We start from the raw sequence: 16,807 nt of genomic DNA, 5'->3' as shown, positions 1-16,807 counted from the left end.
GTTGAAACCGGTCTGGGTAGTGGCCCTTCCCATTATGCATAGCATTATATACATCCAAAAGGGTATGTGCTTTGTACTGTAGGATATATACTAAGGCAACTGATGAAGTCATTAGCCTCTATATCAGTGGTTCTTAACCGGTGTTCCGCGAACTGGTTACAAGGGTTCCGCCGGTGAAAGATATCATGACATTTTTCAAAAACATCACTGGCAAAACCTGAACTAGACCAAGTTGTAAATATGACAAATTACATCAAGTCAATACCTTTAAAAGCAGGCCTTTTTTTAAAAAAAAACTTTGCATATCTATGGAAGCGAAGTATGAATCTTTGCTTTTTGCACACTAAAATGAGATGGTTATCAAGGGGTAAAGTGCTATTCCGAATTTTAGAACTTAAGAATGAATTATTGGCCTTTTTTCAAAATGAAGGTACAAATGCTTTTAATGTCTTCCAAATGATATTTGGTGTGCTAAAATGGCATATTCTTAATTACTTAAATAGCGTTAATACAAATATCCAAGGGAAAATGAAAATATTTTGACATCCACTGACAAATTGTCAGCTTTCCATATAAAAGTATCTCTTTGGAAAAACCGTATATCAGAAAAAAATACAGTAGATATGTTTCCTTCGCGCCACAAGAAAAATGTCGAGGAAATTATTTCTGTTATAACAGAACATTTAACAATATTTGAAGAAAATATTTCAAGTTACTTTCCTTCCTTAAATACACACAGTTATGACTGGAAAAGAAATCCATTGGGCACAGTTAATACATCCAGTTGTGAATTTTCGTTACAAGAAGAACAATTAGTCTTGGGAGGTGGCTAAAGGTGTAGAATTTTCAATTAAGACAGGGTACATGTGGAATTATCGGGCTGGAAAGTATGACAAGCTTAGGAGTTTGATTGGTTCGGTGCCATGGCATGTACAACTGCAAGGACTAGAAGTCGATAGTGCATGGGAGGTAGTTAAGAAGTGTTTGCATGAAGCAATGGCTGACTGTATACCTAGAGTACGAATAATAAATCGACTAGGGGTTAAATGGATAAATAACACCATTAAGCTTGAGCTACAAAAAAAGAAACAACTATGGAGGGAATTTAAGGAGCAAGGTGACCGGCAGGCAGACAGACGGTATAAAGCGCAGGCCAGAAGGGTAACGAGTGTGGTAAGAAAAGCAAAAAAGGATTACGAAAGAACATTGGCCATGCAGGCTAAAGAGAATCTTTAGTGGTGTTAGTGGGCAGTAGTAGTTGGTGATGATGGTAGTTGCAGTTCGCTGTAGTTGATGGATTGAGATGGCTGGCGGAGACAGAGTTGTAGAGTAGGTGCATTCCCTTGATGAATCTTTGGACTCCTTGGAGGGGTCACATAATAATATATATACAGGGTGTTCGGGATAAATTTGACAGTTTCGTAAGGAAAAAGAAAATCTTCTTTGTATCTATTAAATTTAATGAATTGACAAAAAAACATTACAGGCAGAGTTAATTACAATACTATCAACAAGATTTACTCAAAATAACCACCATTAGCATCGATCACAGCTTCAATTCTGCTTCGGAACCTCGAACAAGCTGATGCTACAGTCTCCCTGGGAAGGGCCGCAAAAACTGTTTTAATTTTATCCATTAACTGGGCTTTTGTATTACTGGAAGTGCGATTGGTGTCTTTTTCAACTGCGCCCCATACAAAATAATCCATGGGGTTAAGGTCTGGGGAGTTTGGAGGCCAAACATTTGGACTGGTGAAGTCGTAGAAATTTTCAGACAACCATTTTTGACTTTTCCCAGAGGTGTGGCAAGGGGCCGAATCCTGCTGCCATACATACGGCCTACCATTGGCTACCCTTGTTATCCAGGGCTTGACTACAGTTAGCAACTCCACGAACAAAGCCCGAATTCCAATGCCAGGGTTCTTCAACACCTGTTCCTGCAGATTTGCGAGGAATTCTGCTGTACGAACGCAATCAGATCATCTGCTAGGGATCTTTCTTCTTGCTACATCCTCGTAGTCACCATTGCAAGTCTCTAGTTCATGCCTGATTGTTTTTACTGTATTCAGGGAGCATTGGGCAGCAGTCGTAATATCCTTATTTTGATGGCGGGCACGAATCATCATGATACAAGTTATTCTCTTCCATGATTCAGGTGGGTTCCAGCTATCCATCCTTTCTGACATCTTGTATATGAATGAAGAAGGGTCCAAACTTTTAAATGAAGAGAAGTGTGTGTTAATACATGTAACTTACGGAAAAATATAATTAATTATAAATATGTCATATTTATCCCGAACACCCTGTATATATATATATATATATATTTTTTTTTTTTTTTTTTCAAAATTCATTTTTACTCGGTTGGAATATTATAAAAAAGACTCGGTAACAGTCATTAAAGCTTTTATATATATATATATATATATACACTCATGAGCAGTTGAATTAGAGATACCTGCCTAGTAGCGGGTAGCACCCCCTTTCACCTTGATGACGGTGGCGATGCGGCGTGGCATGGACTCCACAAGGCATCAGAAGCGTTGGGGAGCCAAACTGATCCATGACTACTGCACAGCCCCCCACAATTTACGCAGATTGGTCAGAGCAGGGTCCCGGGCGCATATATCTCTCTCTCGACAGCATCCCAGATGTGTTCAATAGGATTGAGGTCAGGGGACCTCAGGGGCCAGCCAAGCATCCTCATGTTCATCGAGTGTTCATTCACCCACTTGGCCACAATTTGGGAGCGGTGGGCTGGTTCTTTGTTTTGCTGTAAGCGCAGAAATGGGTGCACATGATCTGACAGCAGGTCCCTGTATTGTTTGCCAGTAAGGGACAATGGTAGATGTACCAGGGAACCCATTTCATCCCACGTAAACAGTCCCTATACAAGGATACCACCACCACTGGCCAGAACTGTACCCTACTGGCATGAGGATCCGCTTCATGTGTTTGGCGATGCACTCGTACTCTGCCATCAGCGTGTACCAACATGTACCTCGACTCATCGGTCCAGGTGACCTTTTTCCATGCATCGAGGGTCCAATGGCAGCATTCCTGCGCCCATGCTAATTGTTGTGCCTTGTGACATGCAGTGAGCAGAGGTACCCTAGATGGGCAGTGGCTTCTGTACCCCATAGCGAGGAGATGGTTCTGGATGGTGTGGCTGCTCACACGCCGTTGTTGTCCAACACTAAATTGGCGAGTTATCTGCAGCACTGTGGCCCATCTATCCGCTGTTACCATCCGAGCTAGCTGATGGCATCCCCTGTCACCGACATGTTGTAAACCATGGCAGTTTTCCCTAGCGGCTGTGGTTTTACCCGATTCCATGTACTCACGGTACACTATTGACACAGGGGGCCCATGAAAAGCCCAGTGCCTGCACGACTTTGGAGATGGAGTGCTCCATACGCCTGGCTCTGGCCGTGATCGAATTTGCTGAGATCTCGTATCTTCCTCATTCTGTGCTCGACTATTACTCAGACGGTCAGTACAAGGTCTGACAACATCCCCATCACATGCTACGTGGCACTATTCCATTCGCCGGGGTGACCACAGCACCATTTCGCCAACACGGCAGGTATTCATAATTCAACTGCTCATGGGTGTGTGTGTGTATATATATATATATACTAAAATGTTGGCATCTTATATTTTTATAAACTCTCCTGAAGAAGTGTACAAAACGGTATATGAAGCTAAAAGAGAATTGGACTAATAAAGTTTTTTTTTTTTTTTGTCGGAATTAGATATGTAGTCAATATACCGTTCCTTAAAAGATAGCATGTAGTACTATCATAAGTTCCTGTACCCCCCCCCCCCCCGAGGGTATAATTTGATGATTTGATAAAAGATAGCAAAGATGTGTGTGTGCGTGTGTGTATATAATATTGGACCTACATGGAGTCAATGATTCATTATGGAAGGTCTTCCATCATACCATGATTTGAATGCATTCCCTGTCACCACACTTCCAGATAAAATGGTAGAACATAAGCCTCACCCAAAATTCCTTGGAGTGAACCTGAACAGAAGCCTAACCTATTAAAGACACATCACCAACCCTGTCCAACAAAATTAAAATGAGAAATAATATCATCTCACGGCTTGCTGGAACAACCTGGGGTTGTGGTGCTGATGTCTTAAGGTCGTCTGCACTAGCCCTCGCATTCTCTGCAGCAAAATACTGTGACACTGTCTGGGAGAGAAGTGCACACACTAACATTATAGACACCCAGCTAAACTCTACCATGTGCACAATTAGTAGGACACTGAGAAGCATCCCTCTCCCCTGGCTACCTGTCCTATCTAAAATTGCTCCATCAAATATACAGAGAAGACAAGCCTCGATTAAAGTATTTAATAAAGTAATGAGAAATCCACTTCTGCCACTGCACCAGACTCTCATAAATCCACCTAGTCTTCGCCTAAAATCAAGAAACCCTTTCTGGTCCATGGGTGAAATCTGTTTAGCTGCCTTACCATCAACACCTGGCATGTGGAGAGAACACTGGTCCAACAAATGGTTTCCTGGTTGAAGATCCCTGTGCTCTGCATAATGCATAAATGTTTTAGGCAAAATAAAATAAAGTGCATATTTTAATCTTTCATACACGAGGATTTGAAGATCAGTTAATAAACATTGGTTTTGTCATGTAATCACCTGATGCATTACTACAAAACAGCGTAATTCTATCTTTGGAAACTTTGAATCCAGGAGCTGATCTTTTATTTTCGAAATATAGGTGCATTTTGGCATATTTTTCCAATATAACCTGGATTCATCCGCATTGAACACCTGGTCTGCATTATAAATGTTTATAAACTTTGAGAGTTTTTTTGTTTAATAAGATTTCCATCCAAAGGAATTTTCTTTTGAGTGCAATCTTCTATCCAAATCATTAGAGATTTCTCCATTTTTCTCATTAGAATATTGCACACATGAGCAACGTGCTTTGCACTTACCATTGACCCAGCAATAAACACTTTCTCGGATTTTATGTTCATTGTGTTTAATTGTTTGAATTGTTGATTCGTTTGAATTCAGAGTCCTTGCAACAACTGTTTTTTCTCCATTTTTCAACCGATCAATGATTTTAATTTTTTTCTTTGAGACAAATTTTCTTTCAATATTGTTTTTTTCCCTTGCGATGCAGTTTGTGGCCATTACTATAAAAATATTTTTTTTACATAAAAAAAAACATTACATATTAATTATGCATGTATCTCACCAGAAAATAAAGTGCTCAGCTTGAGATTAACACACTTATGATTTTTAATGTGCTTTCCTGGCAGAAAATGAAGACAATTTTCAACAATAAACACTTTGTATGGTATACAATTGATGTACATGCATGCTTAAGGGTATTTCCCCTAATATAAATTCACTACTTATAACTACATGCGTGATATGGGCATACACAAATTTAATGAAGATATAATTTGATTTTTAAGTCGCACAGTGAAAAACATATGAAAAGATAAAGGGTTATTACAATTTGTAGACTGTGTTTTTAACAAAACAGCGTTGAACAAGGGTTACTACAATTTGTAGACTGCATTATATCGATACCGCATTGTATAAGTACCTCATTATTATTATTAATATGGGCGACTACAGGGAGTACTTAGACTCATCAAGGGAGACCCTAAATATCATGTCCACACAACTATCCGGCATTCTCACAGTATCTATCATACCTTGCCTTGAACTCATTCACTGTCATAGCACCCACAACAGACTCTGGCAGCTTATTCCATTTACTTATTCCTCATTTACCACTCTAAAAGTAAAGAACCAAGCTCTAACACCCTTTCCCAGCTTTCATAGATGTCCCGTAGTTCTCCCACCACCAGTCCTGATCTCAAAAATATCCTCTAATTTAATCATATAGAAACCCTTCAGCAATTTGAATGTCTCAATCATATCTCCCCTCTTCCACCTATCAACCAGTGTCTGCAACCCACAAATCTTCAACCTGTTCTCATAAGGTTCATTCCATAGGCCTGCTATCATCTTGGTCACTCGCCTCTGGATCCTCTCCTCCCCATCCAGAAGAAACCTAGGTGACCAAATCTGGGCACAGTAGTCGAGATGAGGTCTTATCATGGCTCGGTACAGAGGAACAATAACTTATTTGTCTCTGCTCGTCAAAGAATTTTTCAACAACCAAGTGATTTGATGAGCTGATTTAGCCACTTTTGCAATGTGCCCCCTAAACTTCATCTCCCTATCCACCAACACATCCAAGCCCCTGGCCTCATCGATCTCCTGGAGTACAGCTCCACCAATGTGGACTAAACCAGATCCGAGACTCAGATTAAAATAGTGAAAAGAGCACATTTGAGGACATTTGCTGTGAGATTGTGGCTAGCAGAACTAAATATACAATTGGGTGCTGCTATAGACCAGGTGATGGAAAAGATGGTGGTGACAATATGCACAAGCAAATAGAAGAAACGGGTGGAAGGAGGGTGATTATTATGGGAGATTTCAACTATGGTTGCATTGATTGGAGTGAGGAGAGGACACACGGGAGGAAGGAACTGGATCTTATGCGGTTATTAAGGGATAACTATCTGCGACAGCATGTAATGGAAAATACTAGGGGTCAGAGAGTGCTTGACCTAGTAATTATATCTGAGGATTTGGCTGTAACAAATATGACCACACTGCCACCAATCGGTGAGATTGATCATAGGGTCTTAACTTGGGAGGTGACTAAAGGTGTAGAATTTTCAATTAAGACAGGGTACATGTGGAATTATCGGGCTGGAAAGTATGACAAGCTTAGGAGTTTGATTGGTTCAGTGCCATGGCATGTACAACTGCAAGGACTAGAAGTCGATAGTGCATGGGAGGTAGTTAAGAAGTGCTTGCATGAAGCAATGGCTGACTGTATACCTAGAGTCCGAATAATAAATCAATTAGGGGTTAAATGGATGAATAACACCATTAAGCTTGAGCTGCAAAAAAAGAAACAACTATGGAGGAAATTTAAGGAGAAGGGTGACCGGCAGGCACATGAATGGTATAAAGCGCAGGCCAGAAGGGTGACGAGTGTGGTAAGAAAAGCAAAAAAGATTACGAAAGAACATTGGCCATGCAGGCTAAAGAGAATCCTAAACAGTTTTTTAGATATGTAGCAAGTAAAAGGAAAAATGTACATGGCAGATTGATTTTAAAGAATGCCGATGGTAGGGAGGTAACTGAATCAGTTGAGATAGTTGAGTTACTGAGTGAGCACTTTGCAAAAGTATATCATCCAGGTGGTGACATTGCAGAAACGAATAAACCAGTAGATTATACGGGAATTGTGGTTAATGAAGTGGAGGTGAGTAGTCTATTGCATAACCTCAATGTCAATACATCTGTGGGATTGGATGGTATACCAGCTCGTGTTGTACGAGAAGCAGCTAAAGAATTGTCAGTACCCTTGACCATTTTGTTTAATTTTAGTCTCGGGTCTGGGTTAGTCCCAAGCGGGAGGAAAGAGGGGCAAATAGTTCCACTGCATAAAGGCGGTTCCAAGACTGCTGTTGTAAATTACCGACCGATTAGCATATCAGGAATCATTGTCAAGGTCTTAGAGAAATTAGTCAAGAAAAGAATACAGGATTGGATAGATGAAAATGGGATATTGTATGGGGGACAACATGGTTTTGTGAAGGGTAGATCATGCCTCAGTAACTTGCTCACGTTTTATAACACAGTGATGGCTGAACTGGATACGGGTAATGGGTTTACAGTGATACTACTGGACCTTGCCAAGGCCTTTGATAGGATACCACATGGAACCCTAATCAGTAAACTGGAGCAGAAGGGTATAGATATAGGGTTGGTGAGATGGATAGGAGGGTGGTTGAAGGAGAGATATCAAAGAGTGGTTTATTCAGGAGTGGAGTCTAAAAGACGTCTTGTGACTAGTGGAGTGTCACAGGGCTCTGTTCTTGGACCACTGCTTTTCAATTTGTTCATCAATGATATTGGAAAGGATCTGAGAGGAAGTGTTCACTTGTTTGCTGATGATGCAAAGTTGGGTGGAGCAATTGTGAGTGCACAGGATGTCAAAATTTTACAGGATGATTTGGATAGTTTGGAGGACTAGGCTAGGAAAAATGGATGTCAATTTAATGTGGCAAAGTGTAAGGTTATGCACTTTGGGGTGAAAAGAATAGCAGCAGTATATCGCATTGGTGGAACCATACTCCAGGAGATTGATGAGGCCAGGGATTTGGGAGTGTTGGTGGATAGGGAGTTGAAGTTTAGGGGGAACATTGCAAAAGTGACTAAAACAGCTCACCAAATCACTTGGCTTCTGAAAAATACTTTTACATGCAGAGACGAACAAGTTGTTGTTCCTCTGTATCGAGCCTTGATAAGACCCCATCTGGACTTCTGTGCCCAGCTATGGGCACCAGGGTTTCTTCGTGATGGGGAGGAAGTGGAGAGGGTCCAGAGACGAGTGACCAAGATGATAGCAGGTCTGTGGAATGAACCTTATGAGAATAGGTTGAAGATTTGTGGGTTGTAGAAATTGGACGAGAGGCGAAGGAGGGGTGATATGATTGAGACATTCAAATTACTGAAGGGTTTTTATAAGATTGATCCAGAAGATATTTTTGAAAATATGACTGGTGGTGAGAGGACTAGGGGCCATGCATGGAAGCTGGGCAAGAGCGTGGTTGACAAGGGTATTAGAGCTAGGTTCTTTACTTGGAGAGTGGTAAATGAGTGGAATGAGCTTCCAGAGTCTGTTGTGGGTGCTACGACCGTGAATGAGTTCAAGGCAAGGTATGATAGATACTGTGTGAATGTTGAATAGTTGTTCTTGACATGATGTTAGGGCCTCCCTCGATGAGTCTGTCGACTCCTTGGAGTTTCCCGGAACAATAATAATAATAATAATAAAATAACATGGTCAAGGCACCGATAATTCTTTAGCTGCTTCACGTAAGACCCGTGCCGGTAATACCATCCAATCCCACAGATGTATTCACATTAAGGTTCTGTAATAGACTATTCACCTCCACTTCATTCATCACAATTCCTGTATAAACTAACGGTTCCTTCATTCTTTCATTGTCACTACCTGGACAATATACTCTTGCAAAGTGCTCACTAAGTAATTGCACTATATTGACTAATTCAGTGACCTCCTTACCATCGGCATTCTTTAAAATCATTCTTCCGTGTACAGTTTTTTTTTGCTTGCAGCATATTGAAAGAACTGTTTGGGATTCTCTTTAGCTTGCATAGCTAGTTTCCTTTCATAATCTGCTTTTGTTTTTCTTACCGCACTCGTTACCCTTCTGACCTGCGCTATATACTGTTCGTGTGCCTGCAGGTCACCTTTCTCTTTAAATTCCCTCCACAGTTGTTTTTTTTTTTTGCAGTTCAAGCTTAATGGTGTTATTCATCCATTTAACTCCTACTTGTTTTACTATTCGGACCCTAGGTATACAATCAGCCATAACCTCCTGTAAATGCTCCTTGACCACTTCCCATGCTCTATCGACATCTGGCCCTTGCAGTTTTATATGCCATGGCACTGAACCAAGCAATCTCCTAAGCTTGTCATACTTGACAGTATGGTAATTCCACATATACCTTGTCTTAATGGACAATTCCACTCCTTTAGCCACCTCCCAGGTCAAGACCTTATGATCACTCCCACCAATAGGTGGCAACATGGTCATATTCATTACAGTCAAATTCTCAGATGCCTATTACCAGGTCAAGCACTCTCAAATCCCTAGTATTTTCAATTACATGTTGTCTCAGATAGTTATCCCTTAATAATTGAATAAAATCCACTTCCTTCCTCACGTGTCCTCTCCTCCTTCCAATCAATGTTACCATAGTTGAAATCCCCCATAATAATTACTCTCCTCCCACTCATTTCATCAATTTGTTTATGCATACTATCCCCACCATCTATTCTATCACCTGGTCTATAGCAGCACCCAACTGTGTATTTTGTTCTGCCAATCTCAATCGCACACCAAATAGCCTCAAATGAGCTCTTTTCACTTTCCTGCAATACTACTTCAATTCTCCTTGCTGCAATTCATCAGCTATCATCAATAACACTCCTCCCCCCCCATTTTATTCTCTCTGTCCCTCCTAAACACAGTATAACCTACACATTCTATCCCACTAACTATATCATCTTCTGTCAGCCATGTTTCACTAATGCCAATAACCTGTGGCCAGGAAGAGCCAATCAAGGCCAAAAATTCTTCCTTCTTGTTCCTAATACTCCTGGCATTAGTATACATGAAATGCAAAGCTCCCTTTGTCCCACCCCCTATCTTGATGTGTTCTTCTAACTATCCCATTCCGATTTCTTGTCCTTAGTACTGGCTCGGGTACATTATATACATGCTTACACTCAACTGTCTCACCGATGTCCACATATCCACCCCCCCCCTTCCTTGGTGGTTCTAGTTTCCCTGGTTCTGCACATCCATCTTCGCTTCATTCAGCAACACTTTTTCAAGTCACCGCACACCAAATCCATTTAAATGCAGGCCATCCATCTTGTATAAATCCTTTCGCCCATCAAACTCATTCCACACGAATCCCACACCACACCGTCTGCATAACCTGCACATAAAGTCCGCGATTATGGCCCTCCTAAACTCCTCTCTGTCATACTGTGGCAACAGACTCACCATCCTAACTCTGTCACTCGTTTCTTTCGCTACCTTTAACAATACTTTCATGTCCTCTCTCATAAAAAATTTATCTCCTTTCAATTCATTCGCACCCGTCACAACTATCAATTCTTTCACCCTCTGTTTCTGCTGTAATACTCTCACTTACATCCTTAAATTTCGCACCCGGTAAGTACAATTTAGTTAAACTTTCATCTATCACACCTCTTAATAACGAGTTACTGTACAACACTCTTTTCTTCATTTCTGAAACTCTCCCACTCGTACGTTTATTTTTCCATTCAAACACTTGCTTATTACCGTTAGCCGAGGCATTCTGGAAAGAGTTTTGCAGGTACTCCAACTGCCGCTGTGCACTGCGTATCACTCTGCGTAACCGCTCGATCTCACTCCTTGCAAATAACTATTATCTCTCTCTGTATAATTGCTTTCAATCTCTCTTTGATCACCGCTCTCATTGCCATCTTGTACAACATGCAATTCCCTATCAAGCCACTATTTTCACTCACATTCTGGCTTTCTTCCACCACAACAATCTCACAACCTGACATATACTTTAATTTCTCACTTTCCTTATACTTTCTGCACAGTCTCTCACCACTATGGTGTTGTATTTTTGGATGCCATTATTTTTCATCACATTGGTGCCATGTGCTATTCTATGAAATGTATCTTCAAAATACTAAGTTAAATATAAGAAAAACGGAATTCACACCAAAATCACACAGACACAACAAGCTATCAAAAATAAACAATACTACGTTACGATTTAAACCAGTATTCCATTTTTCACTCAAAATTATACTTAGCTTTCGGGAGGTCTCTGAAAACACTACACACCATGTAGCCCTCTAGCGGCTGTTATACGAGGGTTACCTGTGTGTGTGTATATATATATATATATATATATATAAATATATATGAGATGATAGCTTACAGCTCTCTCTTTTTTTAAAAGAACACTTGTTATAGAATGCATACATATAAATAGTCATATATATATAAATGCATACATATAAATAGTCATATATATATAAATGCATACATATAAACAGTTATATATCAGTTGCAGATCATTCGAAGATGAAAGTTTCAAGGTTAATCAAATTTAGCACAGCATTGTTAATTTGGAAACGTGATACTTCACTGAACAACTTCCTCTTGCAACAAATGAAGGAAAACAGGTATATTTCTCTTTAATAATTGAAGCAATTAGTTAACAAGCATCACATTTCTATTGTATATAACCAGCTTTGCTTAGTGTGTTGTAATGAACAAACCGATAGAAAATAAACCTCTTTCTTAACTTTTATATTATAATTTCAGAAGTATTTTTTTAAAAGGGGTGCTTAAGGGTCAGAGCTGTATAACTGAGAGGAGACCTCCACATAGCCTTTAAAGGAATGCGGAGAACCGACCAGGGTTTCTGACCTAATGTCCAATCCTCACCTTCTCGTGGTGCACCCTGTTGGGTATCTACTTTGATACTGAATGAATGAGGATGGGCTGGCAATTTGGGATTTAGCTGACCAAATTGTATTCTTATTGGTTAAACCAAAATAAAAAAATTAATTTTTTTAAAAGAAAACAGACCAGTAAATAAATTTAGTCTGTTCTGTAAATTGATTATATATATATATATATATATATATATATATATTCATTCACACATGAGCGATTCCTTGATAATTTAAAATTTTGGTTGATGTACTCCAGTAATGTTTTTATGTATCTCTGATTTTTTCACTTCCATGTTCCACCCAATGAAATCTTCTAGAAAGATAAAACTAGTAGTGCCTTTAAAAATAAATTAGTTATCTTATCTTCTCTTTTATCATTCGCCTATAAGAATTCAATGGACACCATAGTGTGAGGAACAAATAGTCATGGCACCCACCTTAATAAGATCTAAGCCCTCCTTTTAGTGCAATGATTACAGCAATCATACGAGGCATACTTTCCACAAGCGATCAATTGTAATTTTGCGTTGAGATCAGGGCTCTGTGGAGGCCAGTCAAGTATGGTGATGTTCATGTCCACAAACCATGCAGTTAGTTTTGGTTGATGTACTCCAGTAATGTTTTTATGTATCTCTGATTTTTTCACTTCCATGTTCCACCCAATGAAATCTTCTAGAAAGATAAAACTAGTAGTGCCTTTAAAAATAAATTAGTTATCTTATCTTCTCTTTTATCATTCGCCTATAAGAATTCAATGGACACCATAGTGTGAGGAACAAATAGTCATGGCACCCACCTTAATAAGATCTAAGCCCTCCTTTTAGTGCAATGATTACAGCAATCATACGAGGCATACTTTCCACAAGCGATCAATTGTAATTTTGGATCATTCTTCCTGTATGCATGTAATGAGAGGCAGTTGTCTCTTGCCCTCACATGATGCTCTTGTTCATCCCACACATGTTCAATAGCGTTGAGATCAGGGCTCTGTGGAGGCCAGTCAAGTATGGTGATGTTCATGTCAACAAACCATGCAGTTAGAGCAGCAGCCTTATGACACGGTGCATTGTTTTGCTGAAAGAGACACTGGTCAATTCCATAGAAATGCCACAAAGTAGGGAGCATTGCATTGTCCAGAATGTTAAGATACCTCTTGGAGTTCAACATTCGTGGCACTTCTGCTTGTTGTGCCACGAATGGAGTTATGCCCTCTAGTAAGAGATGTTCACTGAGCATCCGCCACACTCACACCTGTCCATCTGCTCAGTAGAGGGCACAGCATGATTCGTTCTTCCATATCAGCTTTCCAGCTTCTATGTCTTACTGTACATGGTCTTTGCACCACTGAAGATGATGCTGCATGTTGGTTTGGGTAATGTGGAATTTGCATATTGTAGTCCTACCATGGAAGCTAATGCTGTGAGCCTCAGTTCTGAATGTTTCTGTGCAGATTTGTGTTCCAGTCAATGCCTGGAACTTCACATTTAATGTGTCAGCTGACAAATGGCAGTTTTATATATATTATCCTTTGTATCACTTTACATTCATGTTTAGTGAGTGTGGTATGCCATCTGCAGGTAGCAGCTGTAGTTGATTTCCTGAGCTTCCGTCTCAGTATGATATCACTGATTGTTGGCTGGGATGGTCCAATTTGTCAACAATTTGCTGAACAGATAGGTCTACAACATGGCATCCTATCACAACACCTCTTTCTAAATCTGTCAGTTCCCTTCTTGCAGCCATTTCACCCTGACACAATTCAACTAACTTGAGAGCATCATATTCCTCCAATTTATGCTGGCTACAAACACATGGTTTGTTAAATGGTACGATGCACCTTGCCCACGGAGGGGGGGGGGGGGTCCACTGACTCTTTTCCAAACAGTGTATATAACATTCATATTTGTGAATGAGGATTTTATGTAGTAATGTTTGAAGAATGAAAACTTTTTTTTTCTCCCTCACCGCTTTCAAGGTTCTCATTCACAGATAAACATGACAGCTGTTAAATGTGTATGTGAAATATTGAACAATGTATAACTGCTTTACAATTGATAAAGAGGTATTATCTGGGAAGAAATCATTTATTTTAAAATAAAAATGAACTGTACACATGCACACTTCTGTAGCACAATTGGAAGAACATTGGCACATTCGGCCTATCGACTGGAAAAGGCATGAGTTCGATTCTTGTCATTGCAAGTGGAATCTTTATATGGACTTTTTCATTTGAAGGTGAGTTAACTGATCTCATATGGAGATAACAGGTTTTTTTCCTCCTGGAAACATGAGTTCTTCACCCCATGTATAGGCAAACTCACCATCAGAACACACAATTTATAGACAAAAAAATACTGTTGTTGGTGGTGATGGGTAATGGATGGCGATGATGGCAGTTGTGTGTAGTAATAGAATTACATAGTAGGGGAGACAGTTAGATGTGTATAGTGGAGTCAAGTAGAGTGCCCTTCTGTGATGATATTAACCACCTTACCGGCCATTATGGATCAAATACGCATCCTCATATGCTTCATATGAGGATGCGTATATATTGAAATATATCCATCATATATTTCAGTGTAATATCAATGGTATTACAATTTTAATATGCACTTTGCATCCATGATAACCTTGATGTCTACAGATGTCTTGGCCGGTAGCATGGTTAATCATCACAGTAATCCTGTAAGAATATTAATATGCTATACTAACTATTTTTGCAACAAATAAAGAAGTACATGATTGATCACTTACCTCACAGAATTCTCCTGTAAATCCTGGATTACACTGACATAAGAAGCTATTATCCATATCATTGCATTTTTCTGTGCCAGAAGGATTACAAGGGCTACTCACACACTCATCAATTTCTGCTTCACATTGCAATCCTACAAAACCAGGTCGACACTGACACACAAAACCATCAATACGATCAAAACAGGTACCCCCATTCTGACAAGGAGATGACATGCAAGAATCAATTTCATGCTGGCATCTTGAGCCAGTAAACCCAGTATCACACGCACACTTAAAACTGTCGGTAAGATCTATACACTGACCTCCATTAGAGCATGGATTGCTAGAACACTCATCAATGTTGACATCACAGTTAATTCCAGTCCATCCTGAGTTACATATACATTCATAATTAAAAAGGCGATCAACACAAACACCATGCATACATGGACTTCCTGCACAGAGATCAACTTTCAAGTGGCACCTCTTTCCTGTAAATCCAGGGGGACATTCACAATAGAAGTCATTGATCAAATCTGTACAATTTGCTCCCATCATGCAAGGCTCTTCAGAACAATCATCTACAAAAGAAAAAGTGAATACAAATAAATTTGTGTCACTCTTTCCCAATTATGTTCAACAAGCATTGAAGCACAAGTATAGTACTTATATAAATACTGACAGAGCATGTCATGGTAACAAACAATTTTAAACAGACTGACTCATTTATAGCAAACACAGTTATAAGAAACTCACTTGCTGTAACAAATTACCAAAAATCTAGAACAAATGCCTGCAGGCACACAATACTGTTCTAAAAACAATTTGCTCCAACAAACTATTCCTATGGTCTATATGGTGGGATTTGACAATATGTATTATATGGTCGTTAAGCATTTTTTATTTCAATATTATAACAATTATTTAATTAACATATATATTAAATTAAGTCATACCACATCAAACATTAATTTAAAAATATTATAACAAATATTTCTTAAATAAGACTTCACAGTATTTTTAACACTAGTATATAACAATCTGACTTCTTTGGTATACCTAATTAAAGAGTGAATTTCCTTTAGTACAGCAATGAGGCTATAGGATTTGGGTTATGAACTTTTATTATTATTGTTAACACTAGACTTCCATGAAGTCATAAGACTCATCGTGTGAGGTCCACCCTAGAAAAGCCTATCATATCATTCATTGAACTCATTCACAATTCATGCTCAAACAACTATCAGCTATCAACTATTCAACAGTTCAAACCCTTCATGCAAAGAAACTGCACCCCACCCTTTTCCTCACAACTTCCACTAGTCCTCGCTTCTTCTTCTTCCTGTTCCACCAAATAAAAGAACTCCCCAGTGTCCCAATCATATCACCTCTCTTTCTTCTATCTACTAAACTTTGCAGTGCACATCCCTCAATCTATCCTCATAACTAACTTTCTTCAGTCCTGATATCATCTTTGTTATCCAACTTTGCACTCCTTTCAAGGATAATTTATCCTCTTCCAATCCTGGGAACAAAATTTGAGTGCAATAGTTTAGGTGTGGTCTGATCAGGGCTTTATAGAATGGAGTGATAACCTTTTATCTCTGCAGGTCAGCATCCTTCTCAGTATTGCATCAATCCTCTGGGCTACCTTCATCAATTTTGCAATATGTTCCCTGAATTTCAGGTTTCTATCAATCATCACCCTCAGATCCCTTGCCTCCCCCACTCCTCCAACAGAGTATGCAGTCTCCCATCGAGGTATCCCAAACTTTACATTAAGCTAAATTAAACTGACACTCCTATTTATTTGCTCATCTCTCCAATTTATTCAAATCCTCTTGCAGGGATACCACATCTGCACTATTACTAATAACACTGACCAGATTCACATCATCTGCAGACAACTGAATATACCTCCATCA

At 39.4% G+C, this 16,807-nt stretch overlaps 1 protein-coding gene across 1 annotated transcript in view; it reads right to left on the bottom strand.

Annotated features, from left to right (window-relative positions):
• The window catches only part of LOC150104294 (uncharacterized), a 636,238-nt gene that overhangs the window by 219,655 nt on the left and 399,776 nt on the right, over positions 1-16,807 (bottom strand). The window contains exon 36 of the mRNA XM_090396452.1: positions 14,901-15,463. Coding sequence (XP_090252578.1) covers positions 14,901-15,463 — 563 coding nt within the window. The remainder of the gene's footprint in view (positions 1-14,900; positions 15,464-16,807) is intronic.

Source organism: Typopeltis vanoorti, chromosome 8 (genome assembly GCF_054136105.1).
Source record: "Typopeltis vanoorti isolate ZY-2024b chromosome 8, IOZ_Tvanoo_1.0, whole genome shotgun sequence".
NCBI lineage: Eukaryota > Metazoa > Arthropoda > Arachnida > Uropygi > Thelyphonidae > Typopeltis > Typopeltis vanoorti.
Note: the sequence above shows the minus strand (reverse complement) of the source record. Positions and strands in the feature narration are given on the sequence as shown.